The sequence below is a fragment of the Hippopotamus amphibius genome, chromosome 7, assembly GCF_030028045.1.
Source record: "Hippopotamus amphibius kiboko isolate mHipAmp2 chromosome 7, mHipAmp2.hap2, whole genome shotgun sequence".
Taxonomy (NCBI): Eukaryota; Metazoa; Chordata; class Mammalia; order Artiodactyla; family Hippopotamidae; genus Hippopotamus; species Hippopotamus amphibius.
This window is the reverse complement of record NC_080192.1, coordinates 9,459,684-9,475,219: the sequence shown is the minus strand read 5'-3', so window position 1 is coordinate 9,475,219 and position 15,536 is coordinate 9,459,684. Positions and strand designations below refer to the sequence as shown.

At 46.4% G+C, this 15,536-nt stretch overlaps 1 protein-coding gene across 1 annotated transcript in view; it reads left to right on the top strand.

Annotated features, from left to right (window-relative positions):
* The window catches only part of LOC130857574 (DNA dC->dU-editing enzyme APOBEC-3F-like), a 45,228-nt gene that overhangs the window by 19,350 nt on the left and 10,342 nt on the right, over positions 1-15,536 (top strand). The window contains exons 4-5 of the mRNA XM_057743336.1: positions 3,303-3,567; positions 3,775-3,889. Of these exons, the coding sequence (XP_057599319.1) occupies positions 3,303-3,567; positions 3,775-3,889 (380 nt within the window). The remainder of the gene's footprint in view (positions 1-3,302; positions 3,568-3,774; positions 3,890-15,536) is intronic.

The window sequence follows — 15,536 nt, the reverse complement described above, 5'->3', positions numbered from 1 at the left end:
GAAGCTGCTGGTGACTTTTGTTTAAAGCACTCTGATCGATTTTCTATAGTATTTACACCATTGTAAACACAGTGTGAGAACAGTTCTCTGAGGGAAGAAGACAAATCATCTCTTCCGAGGATGTGTCAACTCTGAGGAGAAAAGGAAATGCAGACTGTTCACAAACTTGGCCACACCCTAGGTGACCACGCTTCACATTTATAACTGTACCACTCACAGTTATCATGGAATGGGAGGAAAGATCAGGAGAAATGCTCCTATTTTAAAATTAAGTAGAAAAGAAAGCCACACTCAAGACTTCATATAGCTGCAAGGTTCTATAACAGAATAGCTGGAAATGGCCTGGCCTGGTCAAGGGGACCCAGCTCCATCACTTACTGCTCTGGGACTTGGGCAGGCTACTTTCCTCCTCTGTGTCCCTGCTTCCTCTTCTGTAAAATGACGTGACGCCTACAGGATCTGGAGAGAAGCAGATAAGTTCAGACATAGAAAGCACGGGGAAGAGTATCCCAAGCCTGTGCATTTAGGTGTTAACCTGACATCAAAAAACAAAACCAATAAACATGCCCAAGTGAAAAGTCAGAAATGAATGGGACTGAAATGTTAAAGGCTATTGTTTTGGAGTGGAGAGCTTTCATTTCTCTTTTATAGTTTTCCAATGGGTTGGGGGATGGGTGGGCAGGAACACTGGAGTGGGGTGTGGGGGGTGTGCTATTGAAGGGGCAGAGCCTGGGCCCCTGTGGGAGACATCACCTGCCCCTGCTGGCCCAGCACCCTCTCCTCTCCCTCTCCCCCGGTTTTCCTGCCTGGAAAGGCAGCAGGAAATTCTCTAGGCCCAGGCGGGCTGCTGGGAGGCACAGCGCCCAGGGCGCCCAGGGGGCTGCACTCAGGAGACACCAGCCTGGAGGAACCGCAGGGGGCCTCTCTGCACTGACCCTTTTTTCTCTTTGGCCCCAGAAACCCAATGCAGTGGTTGCATTTTGGAACCTTCTCCTTCCACTTTCGCAACCGGCGCTATGCCTACAGGCGGAAACAATTCTACCTCTGCTTCCAAGTGGAAAGCCTGAACAACCGCTCATTTGACTCTTCTGACTTTGGGGTCTTTGTAAACCAGGTATGGGTCCCACGACACTCTCATCACTGCGGAAAGAAACCAAAGCATTTATTGGTGACTTAGAATTGCAATGTGGGGAGCACAGATTCAGGTGCACCCTGCATTTTGTGCCTCCAAAGGGAAAAATGCCCAGGGCGGGGTGGGGGTGGGGTGTGGGGGGTGGGATTGGCAGATTGCCGAAGTTTTAGGATGCTTGCACAAGTTGTTTTCCCAAAATTATGATTGGAAGAGATAATTTCAATTGTAATTCATTGGTTTTCAAAGTATATTATGTCAGATACTAAGAAAATCCTTTGTGTAGTGTGTCTAGTTTTTAATCAAGAATGTGGATATAGGGACTTCCCTGGTGGTCCAGGGGTTAAGACTCCCACTCCCAATGCAGGGGGCGCTGGGAGCTAAGATCCCAAAGGCCCTGCACACCTGAGGCCAAAAAAAAAAAAAAAAAAAGCCAAGATAGCAGTGATAGGCTCTGTCCTACCCCCTGCCCAGTTTAATAGTTCAAATCTAGTTTCTGTTTCAAAAGTGGGATGAAATTTTATCCCCCAAATGATGTCTCCCATGTCAGAGGAGTTACGGAGGTTCACATAAACCAGTTGAGGATGTGGAAAAATGGTAATGAGTCCATTGCCATGGGGAGGCTCTCAGAGGCCAATGCGTCTTTCCACACATTCTCCTAAGTCCTTGGTCCTTTGAAGTGTCTGCCTGACCCTCCAGGAACCTGATACACGTTGGTGGTTGACTTCTCCCGGCAGGCCTTGTTTAGAGAGTCTGCTGGTGGTGGGTGTCTGAGTGTGTCATCGGGCTTGGCCTCTAGCAGCCTTGGAGGAAAGCGCGAGTTTAGAAAGCCTGGTCTATTGTGCCCCAGTGCCGATCAGGCCCTGGTAACTGCTCTGCTGGTCGGGTCCTCACTCTCCACACCCCTGCCTCCTCTGTGTCCGGGGCCTCTGATCCCGCAGGGGAGACCCACAGCCCTCATCCTGCCTGCCGCCCAGCTGGCTCTGAGCCCGTGGCCAGGTCTCCCTGGAGGAGCACTGCAGCATCAGCAGTGACTACTGAAGCCCACCACCCTGCCGCCCCCGAGTCAACCACTAACCACTCCTGGGGAAAGCCCCCCACCCGCCTGCCCTCCTCCACCCAGAAGGCAGCCTTTTCAGAAAGGGTGTGGGGAAGGGGCCTCGTGGGCGGGGGTGGGGGTGGGGTGCACTGTAGCAGGATGATCCCATCAAACATAATCTGAGTCCCAGGGGTCATCTCACTTTTTTTGCTACTCTGTGTTCAGAAAGTTAAGAGAAACTGATGAAACTAATATTGATAATGTGTTAGACAACAGGGTCATCCCTAGATATGGGGGTGGGGTCGTTGGTTCCAGGACCCCCACGAACACCAAAGTCTGCAGATGCTAAATCCCTTATATAAGATGGCGTAGCATCTGCATATAACCCACCCACATGCTCCCATATACTTCAGATCGTCTCTAGCTTACATATAGTACCTGATAATGAAAATGCTACATAAATAGTTGTAAATACAATGTAGATGTTATGTGAATAGTTGCCAGCCTGGCAAATTCAAGTTCTGCCTTTTGGAACTTTCTGGAATATTTCTTTTCTTCTGAATCATTTCAACAGGTGGTTGTTGAATTTGCAGATGAGCAACCCTCAGATACAAAGCAATGACTGTGTATCTAATTTTTTCAATCATATGTATTTTCTAGTATATAAATAATATAAAACTTCTTTATGAGAGAGTTTACATTCTTTTTTCTTCATACTAAGTCACTGAAATGAACTGTGTATCTTTACACTTGCCACACACCTCCCTTCAGATGAGCCACATTTCAAGGGCTCTGTGCACATGTGTGGCTGGTGGCTCCCCCGAGGGACAGGGCAGGTCTGTGGCCCTCCCAGCAGACAGCTCCCAGGGAACAAGCCTGGACCCCAGAGGGGTGGCCCGGAGCAGGCACTCAGGATACTTGTAGAATGAATGAATGGATGAGTCGATGAATGAGGGAACGGATGACTAAAGAAAAGAAGGGAGGGGAGAGCTGGAAAGAAGGGGTAACGCATGAACAGCCTTCCTCTGGGATCCCCACCCCCGACCCCTCCTCCCCACTTCTCCACCCTGGCCTCACTGTCTGTTCTGCCGGCCAAGAACGCCCCCTTTCCCACTCCATCTCTCTATCCCCCAGGGTTCCTGCCACGTGGAACTCTGCTTCCTCTCTTGGTTCCGCACCAAGAAGCTGTTCCCTAACCAGCAGTACCACATCACCTGGTACTTATCCTGGAGCCCCTGCTTGGCATGTGCAGTGCGGGTGGCTGAGTTCCTAATGGAGAACAGGAAAGTGAGTCTGAGGATCTTCACTGCCCACTTGTGCTTCAAGAAACCAGAGTCCCGGGATGCGCTGCGCAGGCTGTACCACCAGGGGGCCTCAGTGAAGATCATGTCCTTCCCAGGTGAGAAGAGGGGCCTGGGGGCAGGGCGGTGGATGCCAAGGGCGAGGGCGGGGGACCTAGGATACCCCTCAGGGAGGGTGAGTGCGAGGAGAGCCTGGGAAACAAGGCAGGACTGAGGGCACATGGCAGGGAGGGGGCAGGAGGGCACAGGGCACAGGAGGGCCAGCAGGGCCCGGACCTGACCACTTTCTCTCCTCTTCATCTCAGAGTTTAACTACTGTTGGGAAAACTTTGTGTACAATGAGGGAATGACCTTCCAGCCTTGGAAGAAACTGCGTAAAACTTATAAGTTGCTGCACAAAAACCTTGAGGAAATTCTCAGGTGAGGCCTTCCTTAGCCTCCCCCGCCCCATCCCTCCAGCTGCGCCTCCTCCTTAGCTCCAACTACCTTCACCTCCCTTCTCAGCCTCCTCTCCTCCTCAGGCCCACTGCCCTTGGGCTGCCCCAGCCCTCCCTCAGCTCCTGTCTCCTTTCTTACCCCACCATCTCCTCCACCCCCAATAAGATCGCCCTCTCTCCCAGCAAGGGAGCCCCGCCTCCTCCCATCTCACACATGGACCAGACCTTGTTATTGAACTGAACATAAATGGGCATGAATATGTATAGTGTGAAAATGAGATTTGAGAAACAGCTTTGAAGACAGACTTGACTTAGAGAACAAGGGTCCTTGATGGGAGTTGACAATACTTGTTTGCTAGGACGGCCTCAACAAAACGCCACAGACTTGGTGACTTAAAAGCAGGTATTTATTTTCCACCATTGTGGAAGCTACAAGTCCAAGATCAGGCAGGTGGGGCTTCCCCTGCAGCCTCCCTCCTTGGCAGCAGACACTTGGTTGCCTTCTCACTCTGGCCTCAGATGGTCTTTCTTCTGTGCGTGACCCCCGGGGCACCCCTGGTGTCCCTCCGTGTGTCCCAGTTTCCTCTTCTCCTGAGGACAGCAGTGAGATTGGATGAAGGGTCACCCTAAGAGCTTCCTCTTAATGCAGTCACCTCGTTGAAGGCCCCATCTCCCATCTAGTCACCTTCTGAGGAACTGGAGGTTGGGACTTCTGCACATGGATGTGGGGGGACAGTTTGGCCCATGCAGTGACCAAGGACCTGTCTGAGCTGAGCAGGCGCTGTGAGGGCAGGCTCTCTGTCCAGCGTGTCTCTCGCCAGCTTATGCCCCCCTTGACCCTGACTCATCTGCTTCCATTCCACACCGTGGTGTCCCTAGAGCCCCACCCCCCACCTTCAGTCTGTCATCATCACACCCCACCCGCCCTCTGCTCACCCCTCGTCCCATTCCCCACCTGCTGCCAGGGATGAGGCTCTGGGGGTGGGGATGGAGAACGAGTGAGGAAAAAAACATTAATGGTTAAGTTTATGTTTATAATTTTTATTTTATTTTTTGTATAACTAATTTTTTAAATTAATTTTGTTTATTTATTGCTGCACTGGGTCTTTGTTGCTGCACACAGCTTTGTCTAATTGTGGCGAGTGAGGTTTACTCTTTGTTGTGGTGTGTGGGCTCCTCATTACCGTGGCTTCACTTGTTGCTGAGCATTGGTACTATGTCAGGGGGCTCAGTAGCTGTGGCATGTGGGCTCAGTAGGTGTGGCACACGGGCTTAGTTGCTGCCAGGCATGTGGGATCTTCCTGGAGCAGGGATTGAACCCGTGTCCCTTGCATTGGCAGGCAGATTCTTAACCACTGTGCCACTTAGGAAGTCCCTAAGTTTACATTTAAATAAGTTTTTAAAAAAGAAGTAGGATTGGGCACGTGAGGATTAAGATTATGGGAGCTTTTTCAAAAAGCAGGATAAGAAAGTGGAAGGACAGCCAAGGGTCAGGTCAGAGACCACAGCTCAGTGGCTCAAGGTAGGTCAGCAAGCCAGCATCTGGCCCTTTGACCACAGAGCCAACTGCCACATGAATGCACCGGGAAGGAACCCAGTGGAGATTCCAGGAAGGGTGGCCGGGATTGTGGCGCTGTGAAAAGGGAGGAAGAGCCTGATGAGGTGGGATTCTGCAGAGGAAGCAACAGCCAGGGGAAGCTGTTGGTTTGGAAACTGTCCTTCAAGGCCTTGTGGAGAAGGTCTGGGGTCCCACTGACCTTGGCCGTCTGGATGTGAATTGTCCGTGGCAGCAGACACCTGTCCCTTCTCTCTCCCTTCCTGTTTGCACTGCTGCCTGGGGGCCTTGGGCAGCATCTGCGGGGTCTCTGGCTCTTTGGCTCCTCTGCCTTGATGCTCTCCCTGTCGGTGTTTCCTTCAAGGAGGGAGGCACAGAGGGACATGGATGTGGATGACACACCTCCTGGTTGTCTCGGGCAGTAAAAGGGGCCGCAGTGGCCAGCTCAATATGTCCCGCTCCTAGCACGCCTGCATCTCGGCCCATCTCAGGTGGCTCTCAGGAATCTCCGAGCCGGGGCTGGAGGATTGCTGTCATTAGGGAAAGGCCAGCAAAGGGTTTCAGCCTTCTTGTCCATCCTTTCTGCTTCTCAGGCCAGGGGTGACTTAGCTCTCTGAGTTTGACCAACACGTCAGCGTGCGAATCTGATCACTCTTTGGACTTCCCTGGTGGTCCAGTGGTTAAAACTCTATGCTTCCAATGCAGGGGGCACGGATTCGATCCCTGGTTGGGAAAGCTCTGCATTCCACCTGCTGTGGACAAAAAAGAAAAAAGAAAATCTGAGCACTCTTCCCTGAAGGAACCAGCTGTTGACATTAAAAAAAAGCGCAACGTGAGAGTTGCGAGTTAAGTTTTATTTGGTGAAAAATGAGGACTGCTGCCCAGGAGACAGCATCCCAAATAGCTCTGAGAAACTATTCTACAGAGGCAGTGGGGGAAGCTCAGTATATATGTGGTTTTGGTGAAAGCATGGTGATTGCATGAAAAAACATGCACTCAACACATATTGTTTGCAGAAGGTTACTCCTAGTCACAAAAAGCAGTCATCACGATGAAGGATTTTAGTGTTTTTCTAGATATGAGGAGATACAAGAATTGGGCCCATAAAGTTGGCTCCTGAAAATATGTGACTATCTAAAGGCCTGTTCTGCCAGTTTTTCGCAGAGGGCCTCATTTCCGTTCTCCACCCTGATCACCTTTCAGGGGGCGTTGACAGTCAGCAGCTGCAGCAGCACATGATTTAATCTTTGTAGAGGTAGATGGCAAATACCATTGGCAAATGTCAATTGTAGTGGTCAGGGCCTCCTCATGGTCATAAATTCCACCATGCTTTGGGAGGCATTTCATGACCATTTCGTCCCATGGAGCTAGGAAGGCTCATTCCTAGGTCTGGCGAAGATTTCGCCGATACGCCACTCCATGTGCTATTACTGGTAGATCTTCTAACAAAGGTCAAAGGTCTCTGGACCACCTGTATTTCTAGTCTGCTACGCTCCAGGAAAAATTCCCTCTTGTTGTGTCTTCCCATATCTAGAGTTACACTCTTACAGTCACTGATCGCACACAGAGCTATATATTTGACCAACTGCTTCCAGTCGCCTAGTCATCATTATTTTTGTCAGTAGCTCAGTCACACACTTGGTAATACAAGAAAATAATCTTGTAAAACAGAGAAAATACAAATAATATAGTTAATGACATGAATAGAGTGATAAGTAAACATTTAAACCAAGAACTTCCATTAGGTGTAGCTCAGTATATCATCAGGTCGTCTGATTTAGTCTATTTTGCACCAGTCTTTATCATTCAGGGAAACTATATTTTGACACTGCCCATAAGGCCCCCAGCCCAATGTCCTCTTGTCATGAGGCTGGTTAACCTTAGTATAATTTAACTGTTCCCAAGATAAAAGGGGATGTTAAAACTTAAATGACCACAGCCTGTTGTTCACCACAGAACACCATCCCATAATTATGGGAGGTTTTATTCCTTGGCTGAAATATTGCTTGTTGCTCTAATTGAGGTTGCTTTAACATTAAAAGAAAATTTGAATCTATGGGTAGGGTCGTGGCAGGTATTATTAATTGGCTAGGTGAGGGGATCTCCTGAACAGGACTGTAATTTTTCCCTCTAGAATAAATTTCCTAAGGGCCATCCAATTAGAGCCTTGGAGGGGAGAAATCCACCAAGGCAACCCAAAAGTACTAGTCATAGGTAATTGGCCGCAAACCCAACAATTGGATTGATTTTTAAAATTAGCACAGGATTGTGCCCATGAGAGCAAAACATTGGATTCATACACAAAGCTCCAAGAAGTCAAGAAAACATTATAAATGCTAACACGAGTCAGGTCCAGCGTCTTGGGCTAGCTGTCTACTTCTGATGTTGGCTTCTTTTCGTCCTAGTGAGAGTGTAGTTTCTCTTCTGTGTCCTTCCATCTAAGTTGGAGACTGTCCTTTAAATTATGTCCTTTCCAGTATGTATAATTACCTGGTTGCAGGTCATGGGACATCTGATTTTCATCCAAAGATAGATTACTGAGAGAAGCTTCAGAAACAAATTTAGAGTGTCCTTTTAAAATTTCAATCAGGCTTTACATTAATATACCGTAACAGCAAGGGACTATCCAGGAAGGGAATCTTAGTAAATAGAGACCTCCATCAGCACAACTGGCGCTTAATATTCATTGCAACATAATCTTCCTTCTCTCTAAAACTACCCGCATTTTTACCAAATTAAGACTGATTTGTTTGCAAAATAAGTCTGGTCTCAAAAAACAAACAAACAAAAACAAACAAAATAAAAACTTGGCCTGAGAATTTATGTAACTATAATTGATCATATAGGCTTTTTGCTTTGCTGAAACTTTTATAAGGAGTCTCAAACTGAACTTTTAAAAGACCTCTCAGGGCTAGGAAAGTCATGCCAAGGGCTTATCACAGTTAGTGCCTAACAGATCGAGGTGAATTCCTCCCTTTTTAAGGTCCCCCAAATACCGTGAGTTTTCTATACCTGTTAGTGAGGTAGCCTTTCTAATTTATCTGATAAAGCTTCTGGGAAACTAAGAGTTTCCAGTGTCTGAAGGGAACAGATAGAGAGAAAAGATAAATGATTCAATCCTGCTTACAAAGGTATAATTTGCCAAATTACTGTAAGTCATAATTAATTTGAGGGGAGGTGTTTCCTTACACCTGGAAAACACACATTTAAACCAGGAATTTTTCAGATAGGAACCATCAAATCTGTGACCATATTTACCAGTCTGTTTAGTCCTATGTAACTAATCCTTTTTGTTAACCGCTTGTGAAGCCATCAGCTTTCTCATTAGGATTCTTTTTTTTTTTCCCCTCTCTTAAAGTGGGATCTTCCTGGAGCTGGGATTGAACCCGTGACCTCTGCATTGGCAGGCGGATTCTTAACCACTGCGCCACCTAGGAAGCCCTCGTTAGGATTCTTTAACTTCTTACCCAGTTCAGCATTATGGTCTGAAAGTCAGAAACTTGTATTTATCCAAAAGTCCTTTCTATAAATCTTCTTGAAGAGGAAGCATTTTGGAAAGGCATGAGAATAAAACCATAACTGTCTATAATGACATAAGGCTTAAGAAGGCGCGTTTAAAACCTCATTGCTTTGTCAAAGAAACTTGGTTACTGGTGTGACATACAACACTTTAAGACAGTAACTACAATCACGACTGAAAACATTTTACCAGGACATGTCACAAGCTTAGGAACTCCATATAATTTCTAGAATATCTATATTAATAACATTTACCATACAGTAAAACCTAAGAAGATTTTTTACTCATTTGAGAATACTTCCCATGTAACTTAACATACCAAATGAACCTCATTTATATCTCTCTTTGGGATGTTTCAGGGGCCCTTTGAAGCATCCCAAAGTTAGCTAGAGGTCAAAGGACTTCATTGGCATTTGATACAGGAAGTTTTGTCAAAAATATCAAAAAGGGTGTAGAACAGTCAGTCAGATAGGATCACAGGTCACTGTGAAACAATAGTTATTCACTTAGCCACAGTAACAATAAAAGATTTCAATGGCAAGTACAGATCACTTGAAAGGTAAAGGAAACTTAAAATCCGTTCTCAAAAGGCAGTTCAACATTTTAAGAAAACTTGTCCTCTTAACAGAGAGAAAAGCCAAATTCACGTTTTGCACCAGCTTACTTGTAAAATTTGTTTACCTAACTAAATTTATTCTAAACTTAGTCAGGCCTCACCATGCACAAAACTCTTTTCTCAGGGTCCACTTTCCGCAAACCTTCTTATCACTTTCTATATCCATTACTTTATTTTCCCAATGAAAAACAGCCACCTGTAAGTCAGACCTACTTTCTTTTCCCTCAACTGTAATTCCATTGTTCATGCCTTCTTGAAAACACACATCCTACTTTCCTTAAGCAACCATGAACTGTCCTTTACGACAGCATTCTGTAGATCCGTGCACATCAATACCAGTGCACATCAATACCAGTGCTAATTTCATAAAGATTTGCTTACTTTAGAGAACATGGCACCAAACGTATTTATTAAGAGACCAAATCATCTTTAGTGTCTTTGTAAGAGGAAGCCAGTGTTCCATAATTAATGTTTCAGTATCTTCTTTTATTTGGAAATGACCTAGCTATTTAATAAGCTTTCATCACTTAACACAATTTTAGAATGTCAAGTCCGGAATCTGGAGAGAGTGTTTTCGGTAGATATTCCTAGAGCATAATTATTTTTCATAGCTCCAAAAGCTCTGATCTCATTTCACTTTCTTTCCTTAAAAGATTCTTCACATAAAGTTACTTTCCTTGCTGACAGATTTGTAACTGATATAACAAGATTGATTTCACTTATATTACACCTAGGCATAATAAAATGTGGGTGGTTCTAACACATGTTTATATTAATGAGATCAACTGGCAAACATTAATACCAGATCCTAATTGAATAGTGAAGATTTCCCTGTTCACGTGAACCTGAAATTTATTTAGCTTAATTTGTCTTGAATTTAGTACTGTTTGAATTAAGTGCCTACTTTCTTTACGCCAATTAAATAGAGCTCATTTACAAATTAACCACAGCAATATTATCCGAAGACAGAGACACATAGTGAGACATACATATATCCGGACAGACACAACAAGAGATGTAGCTGCAGTTTCTAAACTTAGTCACGAATCAGATATCATAATATAAAAATCACTAGTTTTGAAATAAGAACAATTTTAAAAGCCTTCTTCCAGTTTTGAGTTTCCTTTTTGTTTTTTTTCCTTTTCAATCTCAGGAATTGGTGATGGTTTAGATAAGAAAATTATTCCTGAAAGCTCTGGTCTCAAGGTAAAGGCAGAGAGAATCAGGATCTCCTAGTAGGACTTATACCCTCAGGGTCGAATTCTTAAGAGCATTTTTTTTTCTTCAAGCCAACTCTCTCTACTGGTTGGAAATGAAAAGGGGGTCAAAGATTATGTCCTAGAAGAATTAAAAAAAAGGGAGGGTTGATTAAAACTTCAACTGGCATTGTGTACTTAATTGATGCAATTGAAGGTTTATAATTTTCGTACACACCTCTTTCTGTTTTCTTTTTCTTTCTTCCTTTCTTTCTCTTTCTTTCTTTCTTTCTTTCTTTCTTTCTTTCTTTCTTTCTTTCTTTCTTTCTTTCTTTCTTTCTTTTTCTTTCTTTCTTTTTCTTTCTTTCTTTCTTTCTTTCTTTCTTTCTTTCTTTCTTTCTTTCTCTTTCTTTCTTTCTTTCTTTCTTTCTTTCTTTCTTTCTTTCTCTTTCTTTCTTTCTTTCTTTCTTTCTTTCTTTTTCTTTCTTTGTTTTTCTTTCTTCCTTTCTTTCTCTGTTCCTTTCTTCTTTTTAATGGTTTTAAAATGTAGGTTGGCCAATATAACAAGTGTTTCCACATAACACGGACCAGCCTAGATTGTGTCCTTTGACTACAGTAGCCAACTCCTCATCTAGGCCTTTTAAAAAGGTCGTGCTAAGCAAAGGATCATTTTAATGGTTAGACAATGATTCAAATGTGAAGCCTGAATGTTGCTTATGAGTTGCTTTTTTTCCCCCTCAAACCTTTCGTAATAGTCCAGAATGTATTCATTCGATCTTTGCTTGTACTGTTGAATCTGTGTCGAAGTGCGGATTTTTTTTGGAAAAAGCTCTGGGATAAGTTCGAGTAATTGCTGAGTGAATTCCTTGCATTCAGTGTGAGCCTGTGGTTCAAAATCCATTAAGGGATGTTTTCACCCTGCTTTATTTATCCATGCCCTTGTTTTGCTTTTAGAACCTAACAGTTGTATTAATTGATATAGATCTGAAAAACCCAGGCTCCTAGGTCAACTGAAATTCCTTAGCAAATCCCAATGGATCCTGACTTGGATGGGGAAATTCCTTAGTCAAGGCTCCAAGCTCTGCTCAGTTCCACGGTGTGTACAAAAGCACCGAGGATGGTTCACCACCCCTGTAATAGGTTTCTCCTTAAAGGGAACTAGACTCACTTCTAATATGTTATCCTCCTTTGCTGGGGAGAGGGGAGCAGCAGGACACAGAAGAGCTGGGAAAGAAAGAGAGATAGACAATCAGATAGAAGAGGATTCGTGGGAAAGAAAAAGTCAGAGACAGTGGTAGCAGCCTTTCTAGTTTAGAAGTTTTTAGATACCAATCAATGTAAGCATTCCACTCAGTCTGTTTGATAGTAAGGCCGGCGCTTTTTCTAACTATGTGCGAAAAAGAGCAATTTTGGAATATCAAAATAACCCCAACTTGGTCATTGTAGGCTGAGATCTCCTTTAGCATAATTTCCCCATTAAGCAGGTACTTGCAAGTACGAGTTTCTGTACGTACATAAACCTGGCTAGGGTGTTCGAAAGAGGCTGGCCTTCTGATGCCCCTTGCTGCTGTGAGAGGCTCTGTTTCCCATTTTAAAGTTGAATTTGTCTGGGATAAAAAAGAAAAACACTAGTGAACTTGTGTGGTGGGCCAGTGTGCTGCCTGTGAGTTTAACTCCCTTAAGCTCACCCCAGAGTCATTTCAGCTCTCTTAATGGGTCTTGATTTCTCCATTCGGGAGTCTAAGACGTCAGTGGGTGCTCAGATCGCTGAGGGGCCAATTCTTACTGGCACCCCCGGCGAGCAAGTACTTTCATTAACTGGTGGGTTTCCATATGGGAGAATGCAGGTTATGAGGACGCTGCCTCCACAGCTCCCGTCAATTTCCCCGTCACCTGAGAGAGCTGTAACTGGCTGGGAGGAGTCTTCGCCCCTTTCTTTGGAGCAAAGCTCTCATGTAATATCTTCACTTTTACCCCAACAAACTCTATTAAGGCAGCCAAATGGAGGAAAAGTGTCAGATCAGCCTCTTACCTAACCACTCAACCCAGACCACTCAGTCTCCTAGGACTGAGCAAACCCTGGTATCTTTCAACCAGCCCCGCCCCGCCCCCGCCCCTGCCCCGGATCTTTCACCTGGTGGGTATTCCTCCCTATCTTTCAACCCAGCCCCACCCAGTATTCTGCCAGTGGGCTGGTATTTCCCTGGTATCTTTCAACCAGGCCCCTGCCCCACCCCCAACTGGAGCATATTTCCACTGGGAGGAGGCAGGTACCTGCTGTACCTCCAAATAAAACTCAGGATCATCAACCAACACGGGAGATCCAAGAACCAGGAGAGACTTACCCAAATTCATCTGGACTCTCTGAGAAGGCAGATGAGCGCAAGGGGCCTCTTCTGGTACCAAGGTTCCGGTTCCTTGTAGAGTTCGGGCGAAGGAGAGAAGTCTACTCTGGGTCCATTTGTGGTCACCAAAACTGCCGTCTTAAAAAAAAAAAGCATAATGTGACAGTTGTGAGTTAAGATTTATTTGAGACGAAAGGAGGACTGCAGCCCAGGGAACAGCATCCCAGAGAGCTCTGAGAAACTGTTCCAAAGAGGCTGGGGGGAAGCTCAGTACATATGTGATTTTGGTGAAAGGGAAACACATGCAGTCAACACATGTTGTTTACAGAAGGTTACTGCCAGTCACAAGCAGCAGTCGTCACCATGAAGGATTTTAGTGTTTTTGTAGATATGAGGAGATACAAGAATGGGACCCATAAAGTTGGCTCCTGAAAACATGTGACTATCTGAAGACCTCTTCTTCCACTTTTTCCCAGAGCACAGAGGGCCTCATTTCTGTTCTCCACCCTGAACATCTTTCAGGGGCGTTGGCAGTCAGCAGCTGCAGCAGCACATGATTTAATCTTTGTAGAGGTAGATGACAAATGCCAATGGCAAATGCCTATTGCAGTTGACACGGCTCATTCTAGAATCTTCTGTTGGCTGTGGCCCTGGGCGTCAGGAAAGATGGGAGTGCAGGAGACACCATTCTTGTGGCTCCTCTAACCTCCTGCGCAAGCTTGTGTTACCCCTGAGGCCATCGCAGGCCCTGTGGAGCAGAAGGGGGTGTGTGCAGGGTGGGGGAGCAGTGGGATGACAAGCTGAGTGTAGTTAAGTTAGGAATCAGATTTGTGTGCAGTCTGGACTGGAGGTGGCCGTGACTGCTCCAAGCCCTCCTCCCTACTTTCCCCAGAGCTGTTTTCTCATCTGCAGGTCTTGGTGGGAAGCAGACAGCTTACCCCTTGTCTTGTGCCCCTCCCCCACTCCTGTTTATGGAGCAGGGAGGAAGCAGGGGGAGGCAGGCAGGCAGGCCAGGCTGCCTGGACAGCCTTCCCGTTCTGCCATTTACATTCTGTGTGACCACGAGAGGGTGTCTTAGCCTGTCTGTGCTGGGGCCACATCTAAAGTGTCAGGATAATGATCCTCCCCACTCAGTGCTACTGGGGGAGCTGGGGTGGCAGAAGGTGCACAGGCTCTGCTCATCACAGGGCTGGAGAGGAAGATCTGGATCACTGACCCCCAGCCCTCATTTTCCATCCCGCCCAGAGTCTTGTCAGGATACTGACTGACAAGTAAGTGTCAAGCAGGAGGAGGATGGAGGAGGGCCAGCCTGCCCCTCCCCCGATGGGAGCAGGCCTCTGTCCTGTCTCTTCTGTCCCATCCCCCTCTCTGGGGCATCTTTACTTTCATTTTCCCTTTGCAATAACATCCGGGTCCTGCAGCAGAGAGAGGCCGGGCTTCATCAGAGACTGAGCTTGGCCAAGAGGGCGGGCCCAAGAGAAGGTGGGTCTAGCTTGAGGAAGCAAACCACCCCAGGGCCCTCCCACCCCTGGTGCCAAACCAGAAAGCAGGTGGGGCCTCCCCTGAGGCCAGCTGGGTGGTTGCTCACAGATAAGGGTTTTTCTACACAAAAGCCCTGGGAGAGGAAATGGCACCCCAGCACCCAAGAAGAAGGTCCAGGCTGGAACCAGCCAGCAGAGGAGGCTACAGCTAGAGGCCCTGGGTCACATACCGCTGCCCGCCTGCTCTGTCCCACTGGGCCCCCTCTCTAACCCTCTCTAGGACTGTGCCTGTCCTTGGCCTCCTTCCCCCCACAGTCCCTGCAGGCCCAGCCTCGTTCCTTTCCCTCTCTGGGCACCTTCTCTGCAGGGCTCACGCCCATCTGGGGTCTTTGCCCTCTTCTGGGGGGGCCCCCACTATTCCTTCTGAACGGGCCCCTTCCATACCTCCACCCAGCCCTGAGGGTCCTCATGGCCCAACTCTCTGTCTGAAAGTCTGTGGGGCTAGGCGGTCCCCTCCCTGCCTGTGTGGGGCTGCACCCTCTATTGGTCAGAAATATCTGTGCTCTGTGAACCCTTAGCATTTGGCTGAAAAGAGGATTGAAGCCGCTGGTGACTTTTGTTTAAAGCACTCGGATGGATTTTCTATAGTATTTACACCATTGTAAACACAGTGTAAGAATAGTTCTCTAAGACAAGAAGACAAATCATCTCTTCCGAGGATATGTCAACTCTGAGGAGAAAAGGAAATGCAGACTGTTCACAAACCTGGCCACACCCTAGGTGACTGCGCTTCACGTTTATAACTGTACCACTCACAGTTATCATGGATTAGAGGAAAGATCAGGAGAAATGCTCCTATTTTAAAATTAAGTAGAAAAGAAAGCCACACTCAAGACTTCACATAGCCGCAAGGTCCT